Source organism: Notolepis coatsorum (assembly GCF_963971535.1).
Source record: "Notolepis coatsorum genome assembly, chromosome: 19".
Lineage (NCBI taxonomy): Eukaryota > Metazoa > Chordata > Actinopteri > Aulopiformes > Paralepididae > Notolepis > Notolepis coatsorum.
The window spans coordinates 75,207,471-75,224,935 of record NC_140183.1 but is presented as its reverse complement, the minus strand read 5'-3'; the positions used below and the strand labels follow the sequence as shown (position 1 = coordinate 75,224,935).

Genomic DNA, 17,465 nt, shown 5'->3' with positions numbered 1-17,465 from the left:
TGTGGCACTGTTGGCACATAGCGTCGCTGTGTTGACCAACTAGCCATGCAAAAGCTGACCGCGTTGCATCCTCGTGCGCCATTAAGTTTCACGAACTGTTTCATACGCTGCCGCGTGCAACTTCAATCAGCATATTAGGTCCCTCCCAAGTTCCCAACCCTTAATTAACTAAGTGTTCAATTAACTCACTTCGATGAATGAGTCACAGTGTCATTTGCAATTAAATTGTATACCACTCCAAAGATGGCAAATTACTGTAATTGGAGGTGCATGGTTGTGCCACATGCGCGCAGTGTAACTTCTCAAAACTACAGGACCCCTCTTCCTCTCTCTCTCTGCTACTACACCAACAACGTGCTTCTTTTCTCCTTTGATAATAAATAATGGGACTACTTTACATTAATAAATAATTGTCTGCATTATACAGGACTTCTAAACGTGGAGTTAAGAGATGATGCTCCTCCTGAGCCAGAGAGGAGCGCGGATGCTATTCAGTCAGAATCATTGCCTGCAGGAGAGAAGTCGTTTGACGATGCAGGTGAGGGGTACCAAAGGACACACGTATATCATCCCATCAACCAATCATATCAACCATCTCCATCAACCAAACAACTCTCTGTAGTCAAACAGAGACATTCTATAGTGCTCTCCCAGGTGTTTATGTCAGGGTGGACCTTTTATGCACATGGTAAAAAAGTTTGATAGGTTATAGAGTGTCTTGCCTGTCACTATCACTCCGACTCTGTGTCCCTGCTCTTCGTGACACTGAGATTTGGGAGCAAAACATTCTCTAATGACAGACTTGTTTAGAGCATCGGATGTTACACTACATCAGATCATAATGCCTATAAGTCCCTCAGCCACCAGGAAGGACTGAGCAGCTCACTAACCCTCCCATACTGAACACCGGAAGGATTTTGATCTAAAAAAAGAAAATGTGCCAGAACTGACTTTATTTATTTATTTTCAACAACCACCTTCAAAGTGCAAACACCTGCCACAAGGACAGGGCATGTGGTGATAACAACACAGTTCCACCACAGTGTTAGTGGTGAGACTGCGTGCCTTGGCTACAGCGCTAGCTATAGCAGAGATTAAACTGCTCTCAAGGAGACAGACACTGTGCAGCTTGGAGCTGTGTGTGTGTGTGTGTGTGTGTGTGTGTGTGTGTGTGTGTGTGTGTGTGTGTGTGTGTGTGTGTGTGTGTGTGTGTGTGTGTGTGTGTGTGTGTGTGTGTGTGAGTGAGACCACACGTGTGTGTGTGTGTGTGTGTGTGTGTGTGTGTGTGTGTGTGTGTGTGTGTGTGTGTGTGTGAGTGAGACCACACGTGTGTGTGTGTGTGTGTGAGTGAGACCACACGTGTGTGTGTGTGTGTGTGTGTGTGTGTGTGTGTGTGTGTGTGTGTGTGTGTGTGTGTGTGTGTGTGTGTGTGTGTGTGAGTGAGACCACGTGTGTGTGTGTGAGTGTGTGAGTGTGTGAGTGTGTGAGTGTGAGTGTGAGTGTGAGTGTGAGTGTGTGTGTGTGTGTGTGTGTGTGTGTGTGTGTGTGTGTGTGTGTGTGTGTGTGTGTGTGTGTGTGTGTGTGTGTGTGTGTGTGCGTGTGTGTGTGTGTGTGTGTGTGTGTGTGTGTGTGTGTGTGTGTGTGTGTGTGTGTGTGTGTGCCGGCTGGCTGTGTGATTTCTCAGGCCCGTACAGACACCCGGTAGTGAAGCTATCCTCGGTTCCAGGGATTGATGACTCCTCTCCCCGGTGAAGAGTGTTTACCGCTCCGCGTCCACCACTCCACCACCGAGGCGCTCGCTAAGAGCTCTGTCACTGAAACAATAACGCAGTCTGAAAAGCCTCCATAACTCAGAGCCTCTCCGCCTCTGTCTTTTAACTGGAGCTTTAATCAACGTTTATGACATCCTTTTGTCCCTTTATTGCCAATATATTTCCCAACCAATCCAAACATTATGTCCCCAGAGGAGCAGACTATTAAGAGATGGAAGCGCCGATACAGTTTGGGTCAGTGACCCTCACTAAAAGGAGATTTGATCTATATTATACTAAAGCTTCTACTATTAAGCCGTCTCTCTCTCTCTCTCTCTCTCTCTCTCTCTCTCTCTCTCTCTCTCTCTCTCTCTCTCTCTCTCTCTCTCTCTCTCTCTCTCTCTGGTACAATGTTTTAGAATAAGATTCACCTTGAATAAATAAAAAGGAGGATATCTGACCATTTTGCTTTTGAAGGAGTTGTAAAAAGGTGCAGTAGGCTGAACGACAAAAAAAAATTAAAAGAAATGGAAATAAAGAGTTGTTTCCCTTTCTGTCTAAAATCACATATAGGAAATATTCCACCAGAAGCGACCGACGGAAGATGGAAACTAGTCGTTCTGTTTGATCATGCAGGTGGATGGAATGTTACTGTCTCACAGTGTTTACCCTCTTTCCATACCTTGAGTGTGGAGACGGTTGTGCCTGCAGGGGTGGAAAGCTGTGAGGCGCTGGTCTTTATGTAGACATGTGTGTGGCTCCTCTTTACACTGCCCTGTAGCAGAGGACAGAGAGGAAAACTGTGAGGCGCTGGTCTTTATGTAGACATGTGTGTGGCTCCTCTTTACACTGCCCTGTAGCAGAGGACAGAGAGGAAAACTGTGAGGCGCTGGTCTTTATGTAACCATGTGTGTGGCTCCTCTTTACACTGCCCTGTAGCAGAGGACAGAGAGGAAAACTGTGAGGCGCTGGTCTTTATGTAGACCTGTGTGTGGCTCCTCTTTACACTGCCCTGTAGCAGAGGACAGAGAGGAAAACTGTGAGGCGCTGGTCTTTATGTAGACCTGTGTGTGGCTCCGCTTTACACTGCCCTGTAGCAGAGGACAGTGAGGAAAACTGTGAGGCGCTGGTCTTTATGTAGACCTGTGTGTGGCTCCGCTTTACACTGCCCTGTAGCAGAGGACAGTGAGGAAAACTGTGAGGCGCTGGTCTTTATGTAGACATGTGTGTGGCTCCTCTTTACACTGCCCTGTAGCAGAGGACAGAGAGGAAAACTGTGAGGCGCTGGTCTTTATGTAGACATGTGTGTGGCTCCTCTTTACACTGCCCTGTAGCAGAGGACAGAGAGGAAAACTGTGAGGCGCTGGTCTTTATGTAGACCTGTGTGTGGCTCCTCTTTACACTGCCCTGTAGCAGAGGACAGAGAGGAAAACTGTGAGGCGCTGGTCTTTATGTAGACCTGTGTGTGGCTCCTCTTTACACTGCCCTGTAGCAGAGGACAGTGAGATAATGTGACCCCATTCATACCAACGGTCTTTATCGTCCCCTGCAAACTATGGTGACTCGTCTAATATGGTGCAAAGTTGCAAACCAGATGGAGGGGAGAATAAATTGTGACATCGTTAAAACCGTTGAATTGCGACAGAGCCACGGCGAGAGCCAAGACCCTGAATGGTAATCTCTGGGTGATAATATTTACATTTCACAAATCATAATTAGCTATCTCTGATGGTTTGTTTTTCCTTGTTCTGCCACAGGATTATATTTCATTTGTGATGACACATTGCCTTTGTGATATGTCTCGCAGAATTGTTATTTGACGGTGGTCTGCAAACCCTCTGCTCTGCTAACCGCATTACAGCTGATAAATAAACAAGCATTTGAACTTGAAATACTGGACTCTACCAGGAGACTCTTGGACCTGGAAAACCTCAGTACTTTTCTGCCCCATTAGGCTTATTATGATGGGTCATCTTCCCCAGGTGGCTCTTGAGGGGGACATGTATAATTTTCTTAGTAATCAGAGGCCAATTTCACTCTAGCACGAGAGTAAGTAAGTAAGTAAGTAAATAAGTAAGTAAGTATGTAAGTAAATTTTATTTCTAAAGCCCATTTAAAACAACTGTAGTTGCACCAAAGTGCTCTACATATAAATGGCACTATAATAAAACACACTCAAAACCTATAAAGATATGACAAATATAACAACAAGAAAGATAAAAAATAAATACAAGAAATGGAAAAAATACAAAACATGAAAGAGGGTAGGTGTGAATCAGACTGTCCAGACCCGGTTTAAAAGCAAAAGATAAAAGGCCTGGGTAAACAGGTAGGTTTTTAACCTGGAATTAAAGGCAGGGAGGGAGCGCACATTATGTTGTGGGGGGGGGGGGGGGGGGCATTCCACAGCTTTGAGGCAGCAACTGCAAAGGCACGGCCGCGCTCAGTCTTCAGCCTATAGATGGAGGGACCACCAGAAGAGAGTGCAATATTCCCGAGGATCTGTAATTCACAGCTGAGCAAGTTACACGCAGGCAAGGCTGCAGGTCCTGATGGGCTGAGCCCAAAGGTACTCAAAACCTGTGCCTCTCAGCTGTGTGATGTGCTCCAGCTCATATTCAATATGAGCCTGAGGCTGCAGAGAGTCCCGACACTGTGGAAAACCTCCTGTGTGGTCCCTGTCCCTAAGTGCCCGCGTCCCAGCACGTCCAAGGACTACAGGCCGGTGGCTCTAACCTCTCACATAATGAAGACCATGGAGAGGTTAGTCCGTCCCGGTGACCAAACCCCACCTAGACCCACTCCAGTTTGCCTACCAGCCCCGACTGGGGGTAGAGGATGCTGTCATCTACCTGCTGAACCGAGCCTACACTCACCTAGACAAGCCGGGGAGCACTGTGAGAGTCATGTCCTTTGACTTCTCCAGTGCTTTTGATACCATAAGGCCTGGGCTACTGGGTGAGAAGTTGGAGGCGATGCAAGTAGAGGCCCCCCTGGTGTCCTGGGTTGTGGACTATCTGACGGGCAGACCACAGTACGTGCGCCAACGGAGCTGTGTGTCAGACAGACTGGTCAGCAACACCGGGGCCCCGCAGGGGACAGTCCTCTCTCCCTTCCTCTTCACTGTCTACACCAGGGAGGGGCAACTGGCGGCCCGCGGTCCGCATGCGGCCCTCACCGACGTTCCATGCGGCCCCAGGCCAATATAAAAAAAAAAAAAAAAAATTATAATATTTTTTTATTTTTTTATTTTTTTATTTTTTTTATTTTTTTTTATTGTATTCGACTAAGAAGAGTTGGCAGTCGACTATGGCTCCTTTCGATCGATTAGTCGACTATTTGACTAATAGGGGTCAGCCCTAGTGTGGACATATGAAACGCTGTTGAAAGTGCCGTGCAGCAATATGGGGGTTTTGATCAACTGTCGGCTGTTGTTACCGATGGAGCACCGGCAATGAAAGGAAAACGCACAGGATTCGCCGGGCTTCTAAGGCAGAGTGGCGTTGAGTGTCCAATGCTGCACTGCATTATACATCAGGTAAGTTCGCTAACATAATTTCCATCTATTGTGGGTCACTATAATGACCAATGCGAGTCGAGTGTAGTCAAATTATATGCGAGAGTCGTTAAATCGTTTTTCTTTTTTTTTATCTGATATAGGAGGCTCTCTGTGCCAAGAAGCTTGACTACTACAGCCATGTTATGGATTTGGTTACCAAGGTTACCAATCTAATTCGTGGAGGCAACAGGTCACTAAACCATAGAAAGTTTGTCTCCTTTTTGGAAGAGATGGACACTGATTATGGCGACTTGCAGCTACACACAGAAATCCGATGGCTGAGCCGTCGGAAAGTACAGGAGCGGCATTGAAACACTGCAAATGCAATTCAATGATCGGTTTGAAGATTTCAACGGCATGCAGTCACGGATAGCGCTGTTTGCCGGCCCCCTCACCGCTACGGTGTCAGAGCAGCCCCCACCGTTGCAGCTTGAACTGTGCGAGCTACAGTCAGATCCTTTTTTTCAAGCAAAGAGAAATGAGAGGGGAATTTCGTTTTGGAAACTGCTACCTGAGCCCCGCTTCCCACTCCTCTGGGACTTTGCCCTCTCTATGGCCAGTATGTTTGGGAGCACATACATATGTGAGAGCAATTTCTCAAACATGAAGCACATCAAGTCAAAGTAGAGAAACAGGCTGTCGGATGAAACATTATTTCATCTGATGCAGATTGCATGCACAAACATTGAAGTTGACATTCCTGCTATTGTGCGCCAAATGGAGAGACCACAAGTGTCTCATTAAAGACAGGGGGGAGGAGGAGATGATGAAGAGGTGTAGAGGGGGGGAAGGAGATGATGAAGAGGTGTAGAGAGGGGGGAAGAGATGATGAAGAGATGTAGAGAGGGGGGGAGATGATGGAGAGGTGTAGAGAGGGGACCATTATTATTATTATTATTATTATTATTATTATTATTATTATTATTATTATTATTATTATTATTATTATTATTATTATTATTATTATTATTATTATTATTATTATTATTATTATTATTATTATTATTATTATTATTATTATTATTATTATAACCATTATTGACCCACTGTGGGGCGAGGGTGAATGTCATGCCAGTTTGATAAAGGGTCAATGTTGGGAGGCATGTAGTATTGCACTTTACTTTACTTGCACTTTACTTGTTTACTTTTGTAGTGTTCAGATAACACTAATAACACAAACACAAAGCAGCATTCCTGCTGCATTTCACTACAACAATAAATCAAAAGTGCAATAATAAATGATTTTGTTAAATATATACACTTTTATCCTGCTACTAAACAAAACATTCCTGAGTGCTTCATATCCATAACATGCATTTCAGTGTTATAATGTTTTGTTTAGTAGCAGGATAAAAGTTTATACATTTAACAAAATCATTTATTATTGCACTTTTGATTTACTGTTGTAGTGAAATGCAGCAGGAATGCTGCTTTGTGTTTGTTGAGCAGTGGGCTTTAAGTTCATACATTTATTTTATTAGAAGCCTTAATTATAATTGATAATTTTTGTATATATTTGGGGTTACACAGCAATACTTTTAAATTCAGCTGTTTATAAATTCATAAAGTTGAAATTGCATTACTAAATACATTTGAAATGGAATAAAAACAAAGTTACAACAAATTATAATTGTTTATATACCTTGTGACTATTAGGGCTATTTGAGTGATGGGGTACTACTGGCGGGACTGCCGATAAACAATGCGGCCCCCCAGATTGATTGTGGACATTTTGTGGCCCTCACCATATACAAAGTTGCCCACCCCTGGTCTACACCAACGACTTCCACTATCGGTCAGAGTCCTGCCACCTTCAGAAGTTTTCTGATGACTCTGCGATAGTGGGATGTATAAAGGACGGTGACGAGAGGGAATACCGGGAACTGGTAGTGGATTTCGTCACATGGTGCGATAAAAACCACCTGCAGCTAAATGTGGCGAAGACCAAGGAACTGGTTGTGGAGCTGGGGAGGAGGAGGAGTGCACCTGTGACCCCCGTTTCCATCAGGGGAGTTGATGTGGACATGGTGGAGGTGTACAAATACCTCGGTGTGCACATCGACAACAAACTGAACGGGTCAAACCACGCAGAGGCACTGTACAAGAAGGGCCAGAGCCGACTCTACTTCCTCAGAAGGCTGAGATCCTTCAATGTCTGTACAAGGATGTTCTATGAGTCGGTGGTGGCGGGCGCCTTCTTGTATGCTGTGACCTGCTGGGGCAGCGGACTGAGAGCAGTGGACACAACCAGGCTGGATAAGCTGGTCAGGAAGGCCAGCAGGGTGGTTGGGGTGGAGCTGGACTCTCTAGCGAGGGTGGCGGAGAGGAGGAGCCTTGCTAAGCTCCAGGCCATCAGGGAAAACCCCTCCCACCCACTATACACAGACTTGGCGGAGCATGTTCAGTGCTAGGCTCACACTACCCAAATGCAGCACTGAACGGCACAGGAAGTCCTTCATTCCAACAGCCACCAGACTATACAATACATCACTGTGCCTCACTGCATCACTGAGCACAGAGCGGCAGCTCAATAGTGGCAGGAGGCCGCGACTAGCGGCCTCCAGACTCCAAAACAGGGGGCAGCGACGGCTGCCAGACATTGACCTTGGATTAATAGGAACCCAAGGAGGACAATACACTACCTGAAGCATACTGCACCTTATGTGACACTGTGAATATATATTTCATTTAGTTAGATAGTTAAATCATATTGACCAAATTGTTTACACTGCTGTGTTGTTTTTTTACTACCTGTACCCCCCATGCCCCATGCCCTTCCCCCATGCTCAGTATATTTTTACTGTATTTATTTCTGTATATTTTATTTCATTTTTATTATATTTTACTCTACTCTTATCCTAGGCAACTTGATTGATTTGTGTTATTATTCTAATTTGTGACCTGTCCTGTCTAAATGTTTAAATGTTGAGCGATTTGCAGTGTCAAATTTCCCACGGGATAATAAAAGTATTTCTATTCTATTCTATTCTATTCTATTCTGTACCTTACAGCGATGGAATAGACCTGCCGGGTACCTCAATGGAAAGCAACGTGACTAAGTCAGTAACCTGAAAGCTCTATGAAATGTGATTCTCTCTCTCTCTCTCTCTCTCTCTCTCTCTCTCTCTCTCTCTCTCTCTCTCTCTCTCTCTCTCTCTCTCTCTCTCTCTCTCTCGCTGTGTGTGTGTAGTATGTGGCTTAACACATTGAGTTTAAAACAACCTATTCAGTAAATCTCCGGCGCAGAAAATCACGCATACATCTATTACCTCACCTCGTTTTATGGGCTATAACGCATCGAAGAGTAGTGATTAGTTGCAGCTTTACTCATCAAGAACGACCATCAATAAATAACTGGGGGGGGATAAGCAATGCCAACGTTTCAAAATGAAAGCCATTGACTTGCTCAAATAGGGGGGTGGGGGTGGTGGGGGTTTAGTGTGATGTAATGCTTTAACAGTAATATCCCACACTCCTGTCCAGCATCCTTGGAAAAATGGGTTTACCAGCACCGTGCTGCTGCCTAATCTGGAATTGGGCTGGACCCGGTGAGGAGCCATGACAGCACCGCCAGGCAGAGGCCCAAGGCGGCTCCCGCTGCCAACAGACGTGAAGGGGGAAAAGCAACAGGACAGAGGAGTTCAGCGGATTGGTGGAAAAGACCGAAATTGTGTGGGAGGGGAAAATATGGCATTAATAATCTCAAAATGACTGATTCTGAAGAGCCGTTACCATTCATACTGATGGGGCATCTGGCCCGTCACTGTGAGAGCTCACCTTTTCCTGGGGCTGTAAAACCTGCATGATGATGAACGCTCATTCACAATCACTTGTGTGTATTTAGCTTTATCCAAAGCAGATCTATTCTTTTTTTGGGCTTGCGAGTGTTTGCATGGTTCCACACTTTCCCTGTTTCACATGGAGCGGGGGGGGGGGGATTCTCTCATATCTGTCGGTCTGAATATCCAGTCCACACACAATCGTTGTTTGTGTTATATGAGCCACAATAGATGTGCAGTGAATAATTGAATTGACAGAAGTAAAAGGGTAAATGGGTTCAGGGCACTAGAGGTCTACGAGCATCTGGCAAATCATACTATCATAATGAAAGTGTTGTTTAGTTTCAGTTTTTCCTGAGCAGGGAAATTGCCCCCTCAGCTCAACTGGAAAAACACTGGACAATGAATATGTATCACTTGGACTGCTCACCGAAACAAACGTGATGTTACACAGTACCGTTTTACACTTATTACACATTAAAATATTATAATATATTACATATATTACATTACCATATGAGTATCCAAATATGAGCCCTTTTCTGTTAAGTGCTGAAACTGATACAGGGAATAGTAAATTACTCCTCCCACCCCCCTTCATTGCAACCAAATATCTGGGGCGGAGGGTAATGCACCCCCCCTCCCTCTCTCTCTCTCTCTCTCTCTCTCTCAACACCCACCATTATAGTGCCCTTGAGCAAGGTGCTTCATTACCCCAACTGCTCAGCTGCCAACAGTGTCCGATTGTGGTCGTACTGGGCAGCTCCCAGGTGTGAATATGTGAATGTACAGCGCATTGGGTGCTCGGCAAACACCCTTAGTATAAAGGTTTTCAAAAAGCTGGAAGACTTCATCTCAGACAAGAGGGCATCCCTTTGAAAACCTTGAGGTTTGTGTTCATTGAAGAGATTGAGTCAGACATGCTCTTTTCATCTATAGAGCAACACTGCCACACGGTGGCCATAAGGAGGAGCTAAATTAACAAACTGGTTGAATCCTCAGATATAACTGTTGTTCGCCTTCTCTCAGCCACTGTACAACTAAATCTAATTTGTTAGCAGCACAGGTCATGTATTGTACACATAATACAGTTAATAATATCATCATCCTTATTTTGCAACACTTACTCACATGTTTGTGAATGCCTTAGATATGCACCTAGAAGCACTAACTAATAGTACTTCCAGAGATGCACGTGGCCCCATAGAGGCCTTGCACAGAATGTTTGTGTAGTTCTCTTTCTTCCAGTATGGCTGCCTGTAACGTTGGTAACTACTTTCAAAAGAAAATGCCTAATTATTACTGTGCAGTGGTAGAGTAGACAGACACTGATCCCAGATGAATTGAAAATGGGGGACCCTGATGTAAACAAGACGAAAGTCTTTCTCTGGTCTGCATCCCCTTAACAATTGTGTGTATTGAGCCGTACTGTATTGTACCATTCTGCAATCTGTTAATAAAGTTTTCAATCAATCAATCAATTCAATCAATCAATCAATCAATCACTGGGAAGCATGATATTACTGTTCTACTGTGGCCTGCTTACAAGATCCAGTAATACTTAATAATTGATCATATACCAATACATGCAACCGTCGTTTTGCACATAGCAGCAAGCAACCGTTGTCTCTTCCATTGCCAGGTACAAAACAATGGTTGCTATGTTACAGGCAGCCATGTTGGAAGACAGAACTACACACACATTCCGCGTAAAGGGCTCGCCTCTATTCCAAGGCAGGCCTTACCGGCGAGGAGAAAGAAGAGGCAGACGAGGATAAGAGATAACTATAAAAAATGGTCAGTGCTCACTGCTCATTCAACAGGTAACGACGATGGTGAATCCGCCCCTCCCTTGTTCTCCTCCTCCGCCCCGCCGCGCACACCCGCCCCTGCGCTGCCTCCAGCTGTGGACACCGCTGTCCGCCTCGCCTGCCTGCCTGCCTGCCTGCTCGCGCCGCTGTCTGTCTCCACCGCTGCTGCCCTCATTATTTCCAATGCAGCAGCGACCATGACTGGCATCGCCGCTGCCTCTTTCTTTTCCAACACTTGCAGGTTCGGGGGCTGCGGACTTCACTTCGAGTCGTTGGCCGAACTTATCGTGCACATCGAGGATAACCACATCGGTAAGAAGCGGCGTCGAGACGACATGATGTAAATAATGTGCTTCAGCAGCAGCGACCCCGCAATGGCCGAGGTTCGCAGCTACTAGCAAGAAGTGGCTACTATCGAGCAGCTAGCAAGTTACTTCCTGCGTCCTGACAGCCCTGTTGCTAGGTGTGGTAGCTATTGATGTGTGTGCCTCGTTATATTATTAATATTATTGGTATATGCTGTGTTTACTGGCGTTGTCGTGACAGTAGACCGACCCGCGTTGTTTATAATTAATAACATAATGAGAACCGACGAGTTGAGTACACGCACAGCTTCACCGCTCCTCGCAATATTAATAATCTCCAGAATCCAGCGCCAGGCGGCCCGCCTGCACAACTGCCCGGCTGGAAGCGTCATGTCATGAGTTGACTTGGAATTTGCAGAAGATGATAACAAATGATATCCATCCAATTTCCATGAATGGAGATATCAATCATACTACTTTTTAAAAGAAGAACCCGTCCTTGATTGACTATTACGATAGAAGTAGAGGCGAGCCACGGACGGTCGTGACAGGCTGGTTATGTCCAATACGGATTTATTTATCTTTGTAACTAATACTGTATGTGTAATTCATTATTACTGACATGTCGGGGTATACACTCAAAGACATACTACATCCATAGCCAACTACGTTTCTAGCCCTTTATATTAAAATACATTTTCAGCCATTGTGCAAAATGTTTGTGGCTTTGGCTACTCAAGATAGTAACACAGTCAATATAGTAACGTGTGGAAAACACGTTTGTTTCTGCATCTTTTAAAGGTGGTGCTTTCAAGTTCGCATGATTTGTCATCTCTGTTCCCTCAGAGTAGTTCTTTCATCATGGCAGCTGTGGTCTGTTCTGTGAAGGTGTGTTGCTGCGTGTGTGTGTGTGTGTGTGTGTGTAAGATGATGCACGTGGAACTGTAATTAGAATGAATGGGAGTCACCCTGCCTGAGAGACCACCCTGAGAGATGTTGAATATGTATGAACTTGGATATGGGTCACACGAAGCTCCTCTTCCCTACACAGCTGAGTTTGAATCGGGGCCTGTGTTCACACAGGGATGGGGGTAAGATAAGGTCATTATTCACTTAGGATCTCCTTACATTTGGTTATCAACTGACATGCTACCTTTACCTCATCTCACTCAACCCATTTATTGTATAACAACGGTAGCCTTTAGCCCACATGGATAATTAAAGGGGCACTTATTTTGCACATAATCTCACACACATCTAAAAACTCTAAACCGTTTTGCACACATTCATTTGGTTGGACAGTTATTGTTGAGTAAATGAGTGGTCACATCACTGGTGGGCATATTCACATGAATTTACTCTCAATAACTGTCAAACTAAATGAATGTGTGCAAAACTGTTCAGAATTTGAGATTATGTGCAAAATAAATCAACGTTGTTTCTGTGGTGAAGAGCCCCTTTTTTAAGTTATGAGTTGGGCTTCAAAAAGCAGTCGGTTACAATATACACTGATGAGTCCCAGGATCGATTTGTTTGAACACCACTGACTGACTCCTCTGACCACACACACAGCGCTCTGAAACAACTTTACAGCCCCAAGAGAGATGGGGCCAAGTCGTCCGCTGGAATGCAGGGATAAATCATGGCATGGATGGACGGACGTGTCGAGCAGATTTGTAGTCGGTGTGGTAGTTGGTCACATTTACATTTAGTCATTTAGCTGACACTTTTATCCAAAGCAACTTACAAGTTCTGTACGACAAGTCATCAGGAAGGGCACAACTCAAATCAGCTGAATAACATTGTTCATCAAAGTGTTGAGTGCTACAGTGTAGGTTAGTTTATTAGGACAAGTGCATGACAGTAAGATTACGATTAGTTAGGTTTTTTTTTATTTTTTATTTGTATTTGTATTTTTATTTCAGATATTGGTTGAAGAAGTGTGTCTTTAATCGATGGCGAAAGATTGGACGGGTTTCGGCTGTCCTGACTGTGGTAGGAAGTTCGTTCCACCATTGTGGGGCAAGGACTGAGAATAGGTGGCTTCTCTTTGATTGATTGATTGATTGATTGAAAACTTTATTAACAGATTGCAGAATGGGTACAGTACAGTACAGCTCAATACATACAATTGTTAAGGGGATGCAGACCAGAGAAAGACTTTCGTCTTGTTTACATCAGGGTCCCCCATTTTCAATTCATCATAACATATATGACATACATGCGGGGCGGCTACGTGGCGTAGTGGGCAAGGCGCTCGCCACGAATGACGGAGACGTTGGGCTTGCCTGTTCGAGCCCAGCGCTCCACATTGCTTTCAGTTTAGCTGGTCGTTCATACTAATACACATTGGCCGTATTAGGGGGTGGGAAACTGATGGGTGGGGGTGGGGATCGGGCGTTGTGGACAGCGACTCCTACAGGTCGGTTGGTGCGCCTGCGCAGTAGAATCAGGAAGTGTCGGGGGCAGCGTGAGCCTCCCACGCGTTACTCCTCGCCACTGAGAGATCGAGCTGCGCAGGTGAAAAGATGCGACTGCTGTACCGGAGGGGACTTGTGCTATGTATGACTTAGTCCACATTGCAGCCGGCTTGTGATAGGCAAGAAACAACGTTCGTGACAGGGGAGGGTTGAATTGGATGATACGAAATTGGGATGGGAGAAAATATAGAAAATGGGAGAAAAAATGGATAAAAAAAAAAAACATATATGACATACATGACATACAGGTAGACAGTACTGCCACATCTATACATTTATGACAGATTTGCAAATACAGTACTGTTTGTGATACAAAAAGAGTCCAGAAAAGAGTGTATATACATTTGACGTAGAAACTGTACATTGGAGGAGGTTGGGTAGGTGGGGTGGGGGGGGGGGGGACTGTACATTGGAGGTGGGTGGGGGGGGGGGGGGGGGGGGGGGGGTTGGGTAGGGGGGGGGGGACACTGTACAACTGTACAAGCCAAACTGTACATTGGAATATTGACAACCATACTTGGTAATTTACTGTACATTGGAGGGGGTTGGGTTAGGACATTTACAGGGGCCAGTTTTGAATTGCAGTCTCCCGTAGGTGTTCTTTCAGAGTGTTTTTGAAAGTGGGTAGTGATTCACATTCCTTTACAGCTTTGGGTAGGGCGTTCCACATTGATGTGGCATAATTGCGAAACGTGTTTACTGTTTAGTCCCTTGTTTGAGCCGAATCTGGGTTTAACATGATTTGTGGAGCTCCCTCTGGTGTTGTGATCGTGGTATTCACTGACCTTTGGGAAGTATTTTGATGACCCTCCCGGAGCTCGGATAGGAGTAGGTCTGAGGCGGCCGGAAGATGCAGAGCGTAGGGGTCTTGAGGGTGTGTAGTTAGAGACCATTGGCCTGAGGTAGGCGGGAGCCGTTCCCTTCGCCGCACAATATGCCAGGTCGAGGGCCTTGAAGTGGATTTGTGCGGCAATGGGGAGCCAGTGCAGGTCCCTAAGAAGTGGGGTGACATGGGCTGACTTTGGTAGGTTTGAGATCAGGCGGGCGGCTGCATTCTGAATGAGTTGAAGAGGCTTGGTGGCAGTGGTCGGAAGGCCAGCAAGCAGTGCGTTGCAGTAGTCGAGGCAGTAGTTGGTGTTGTCCTCGACGACCAGTTGAACTTCTTCACTCACATCACAGCGACAAACAGAACCTGCAGATTCCTTCTGAGCAAGGTCAGAAGGATCCACCCCTTCCTGACAAAAGAAGCCACCCAACTCCTCGTCCAATCAACAGTCATCTCCCGCCTCGACTACTGCAACGCACTGCTTGCTGGCCTTCCGACCACTGCCACCAAGCCTCTTCAACTCATTCAGAACGCAGCCGGGTGGCGCAGCGGACATTGCGCTCGTCACCAACGCAAGAGACACCGGGTTCGAATCCGGCTGTCGGCGTTGCCTCCGGCTTGGACCGGCCGTCATACTAACTCAATTGGCAGAGTTAGCGGGTGGGAAGTCGAAGGGTGGTAGTCTGGTCGTTGTGAACAGCGACTCCTACAGGTCGATTGGGGCGCCTGCACAGCAAAGTCAGGAAAATGGCGGGGGCAGTGTGAGCCTCCTACACGTTACTCCTCGCCAAATGAGAGTCCGCGCTGGCAGGTGAAAAGATGTGACAGGCTGCCTCCACATGTATCGGAGGGGACATGTGATGCAAGGCTTCTATCCTCCCTACAACCAGCCAGTGGGGGGCATATGCGAGCAACGATCAGGACAGGGGAGGGAGAATTGGCACGAGAGGTAAATTGGGATGGGGAGAAAAAATCACAGAAAAAGGAGGAGAAAAAAGTAGATCAAAAAAAGAATGCAGCCGCCCGCCTGATCTCAAACCTATAAGTCAGCCCATGTCACCCCACTTCTTAGGGACCTGCACTGGCTCCCCATTGCCGCACGAATTTGCTTCAAGGCCCTCGACCTGGCATATCGTGCGGCAATGGGGAGCCAGTGCAGGCGAGCCCTGGGGGACACCCGTCCGCAGGGGGCGGGAGGCAGACAGGGTCCCTCTCCATGACACTTGGTAGGAGCGGTCCTTGAAGTATCATGTCAGCGCAGAGCCAGCCACTCCCATTCCTGCGAGGGACGTGAGGAGGGTCTGATGGTTGACTGTATCGAAGGCTGCAGACAGGTCTAGGAGAATCAGGACAGAGGAGAGGCCTTTCGCTTTTGCTAAGTGAAGTGCCTCTGTGACCACAATGAGGGCCGTCTCTGTGGAGTGACCAGTCCTGAAGCCTGACTGATTAGGGTCAAGGAGGTCATTCTTTAAGAGATAATCAGTAAGTTGGTTGCATACAGCACGTTCAAGTGTTTTAGACAGGAGGAGAGAAGAGAGACAGGACGATAGTTGTCTATGACGGTGGGGTTCAAGGTTGGGTTTTTTTTATCAGCAGTGCGACTCTGGCTTGTTTTAGGGAGGTGGGGACCACCCCCGAGTTGAGGGAGGAGTTGATGGTTGCAGTTAGGAATGGGAGAATGTCTGGTGCTATGGTCTGGAGGAGTGGGGAGGGTATCTGGTCCAGCTGGCATGTAGTGGGATGGTTCAACGTTACCAGTGTGAGGGTCTCGGCGTCTGTAATGGGAGAGAAAGATGACAGAGTGAAGGATGAGGTTCTCGATTCAGTATTTGGAATGGGTGGGGGTTGGGAGAAGGAGGTGCGGATGTTCTCCACTTTTTCCTCAAAGAAGATCGCAAAGTCTTCGGCAGAGAGAGATGTGGGGGGGGGGGGGGGGGGGTGAGGAGTAGGGATGGGTACCGAATTCGGTACTTTTGAGGAACCGAAACACGTCGGTACTACCGAGTATCGATTCAAGTGAGATACCGAAATTTCTTTTTAACTTTTTTTTTTTATTTATTTTTTTAACTTTTTTCTTTTCATGTCAACGTTCACACGCACAATATATGCTTACCTAGGATTTGACTTGATTCAACAACAAAGCAGTCGGAGTCGGAAAAAGGTACCGTTGGGTACCGGTATCGATTCACAGGTACCGGTACCGTATCGGTTCAAATGTGAAAGGTACCCATCCCTAGTGAGGAGGGAGGACATGGTAGCATGCAGTTTGCGAAGGTTCTTGGCAGAGGCCTCGATCCTATGGTGAAAGAAAGAAGCTTTGACAGTCGTAATGGTTTTGAGAAGGCTAACAAGAGGTTGTGATATGTGGCGATGTCAGCAGTGAGGCGTGACTTTCTATACCATCACCATGGTGATGTGGAGGCTTTAGGTGTTCACTTTTCTGCACGGATGCATCACTGTCACGCATACCACATGACATCATATAGACCCGTTTGCTGACGACATCATGACAAAAATGCGTGCGCAGAGTCAGACCCGAGGCAGAAAGGAACGTAATCCTGGTCAGAACAACGGGGCAGACTACAATATATTTGCATTTGTTAGCCATGCTAGCGATCTAAACAATCAATCCATGCCAAAGCTAGAGATGTAAAAGGTGAAAGACTCACACTAGTCACAGCCATGCTGATTTGGCTAAATGACATCCAGCCGGTTTCGTTTGAAACTACTTTTAGTCAGGGTGTTATGGTTTCTCCATAGAGCCCTGTTGTTGTACTTCTTTTGGTGCAGCAGCTTGTGCAGGCCCGGGGTAACTTAGTCATGTGACTCAGTTGGTATTGCTGATTGGCTCGAACACGGTATGTTTGTAAACAGTGAACAGGTCTATAGGGCTAGTATTCCTTTATTGGGCCTACTTTGAAATACCACTAGAAGACATTAAGACAAGATAAGAC

At 46.2% G+C, this 17,465-nt stretch overlaps 1 protein-coding gene across 2 annotated transcripts in view; it reads left to right on the top strand.

Moving 5' to 3' along the window:
- Positions 1-11,074: 11,074 nt before the first annotated feature.
- Positions 11,075-17,465, top strand: part of jazf1b (JAZF zinc finger 1b) — a 107,007-nt gene continuing 100,616 nt past the window's right edge. The window contains exons 1-2 of one of the 2 annotated variants that reach the window (XM_084335699.1): positions 11,075-11,212; positions 13,131-13,200. In XM_084335699.1, coding sequence (XP_084191825.1) covers positions 13,161-13,200 — 40 coding nt within the window. In that variant the 5' untranslated portion in view covers positions 11,075-11,212; positions 13,131-13,160. The remainder of the gene's footprint in view (positions 11,213-13,130; positions 13,201-17,465) is intronic. The other variant, XM_084335698.1, reaches the window with a different exon arrangement.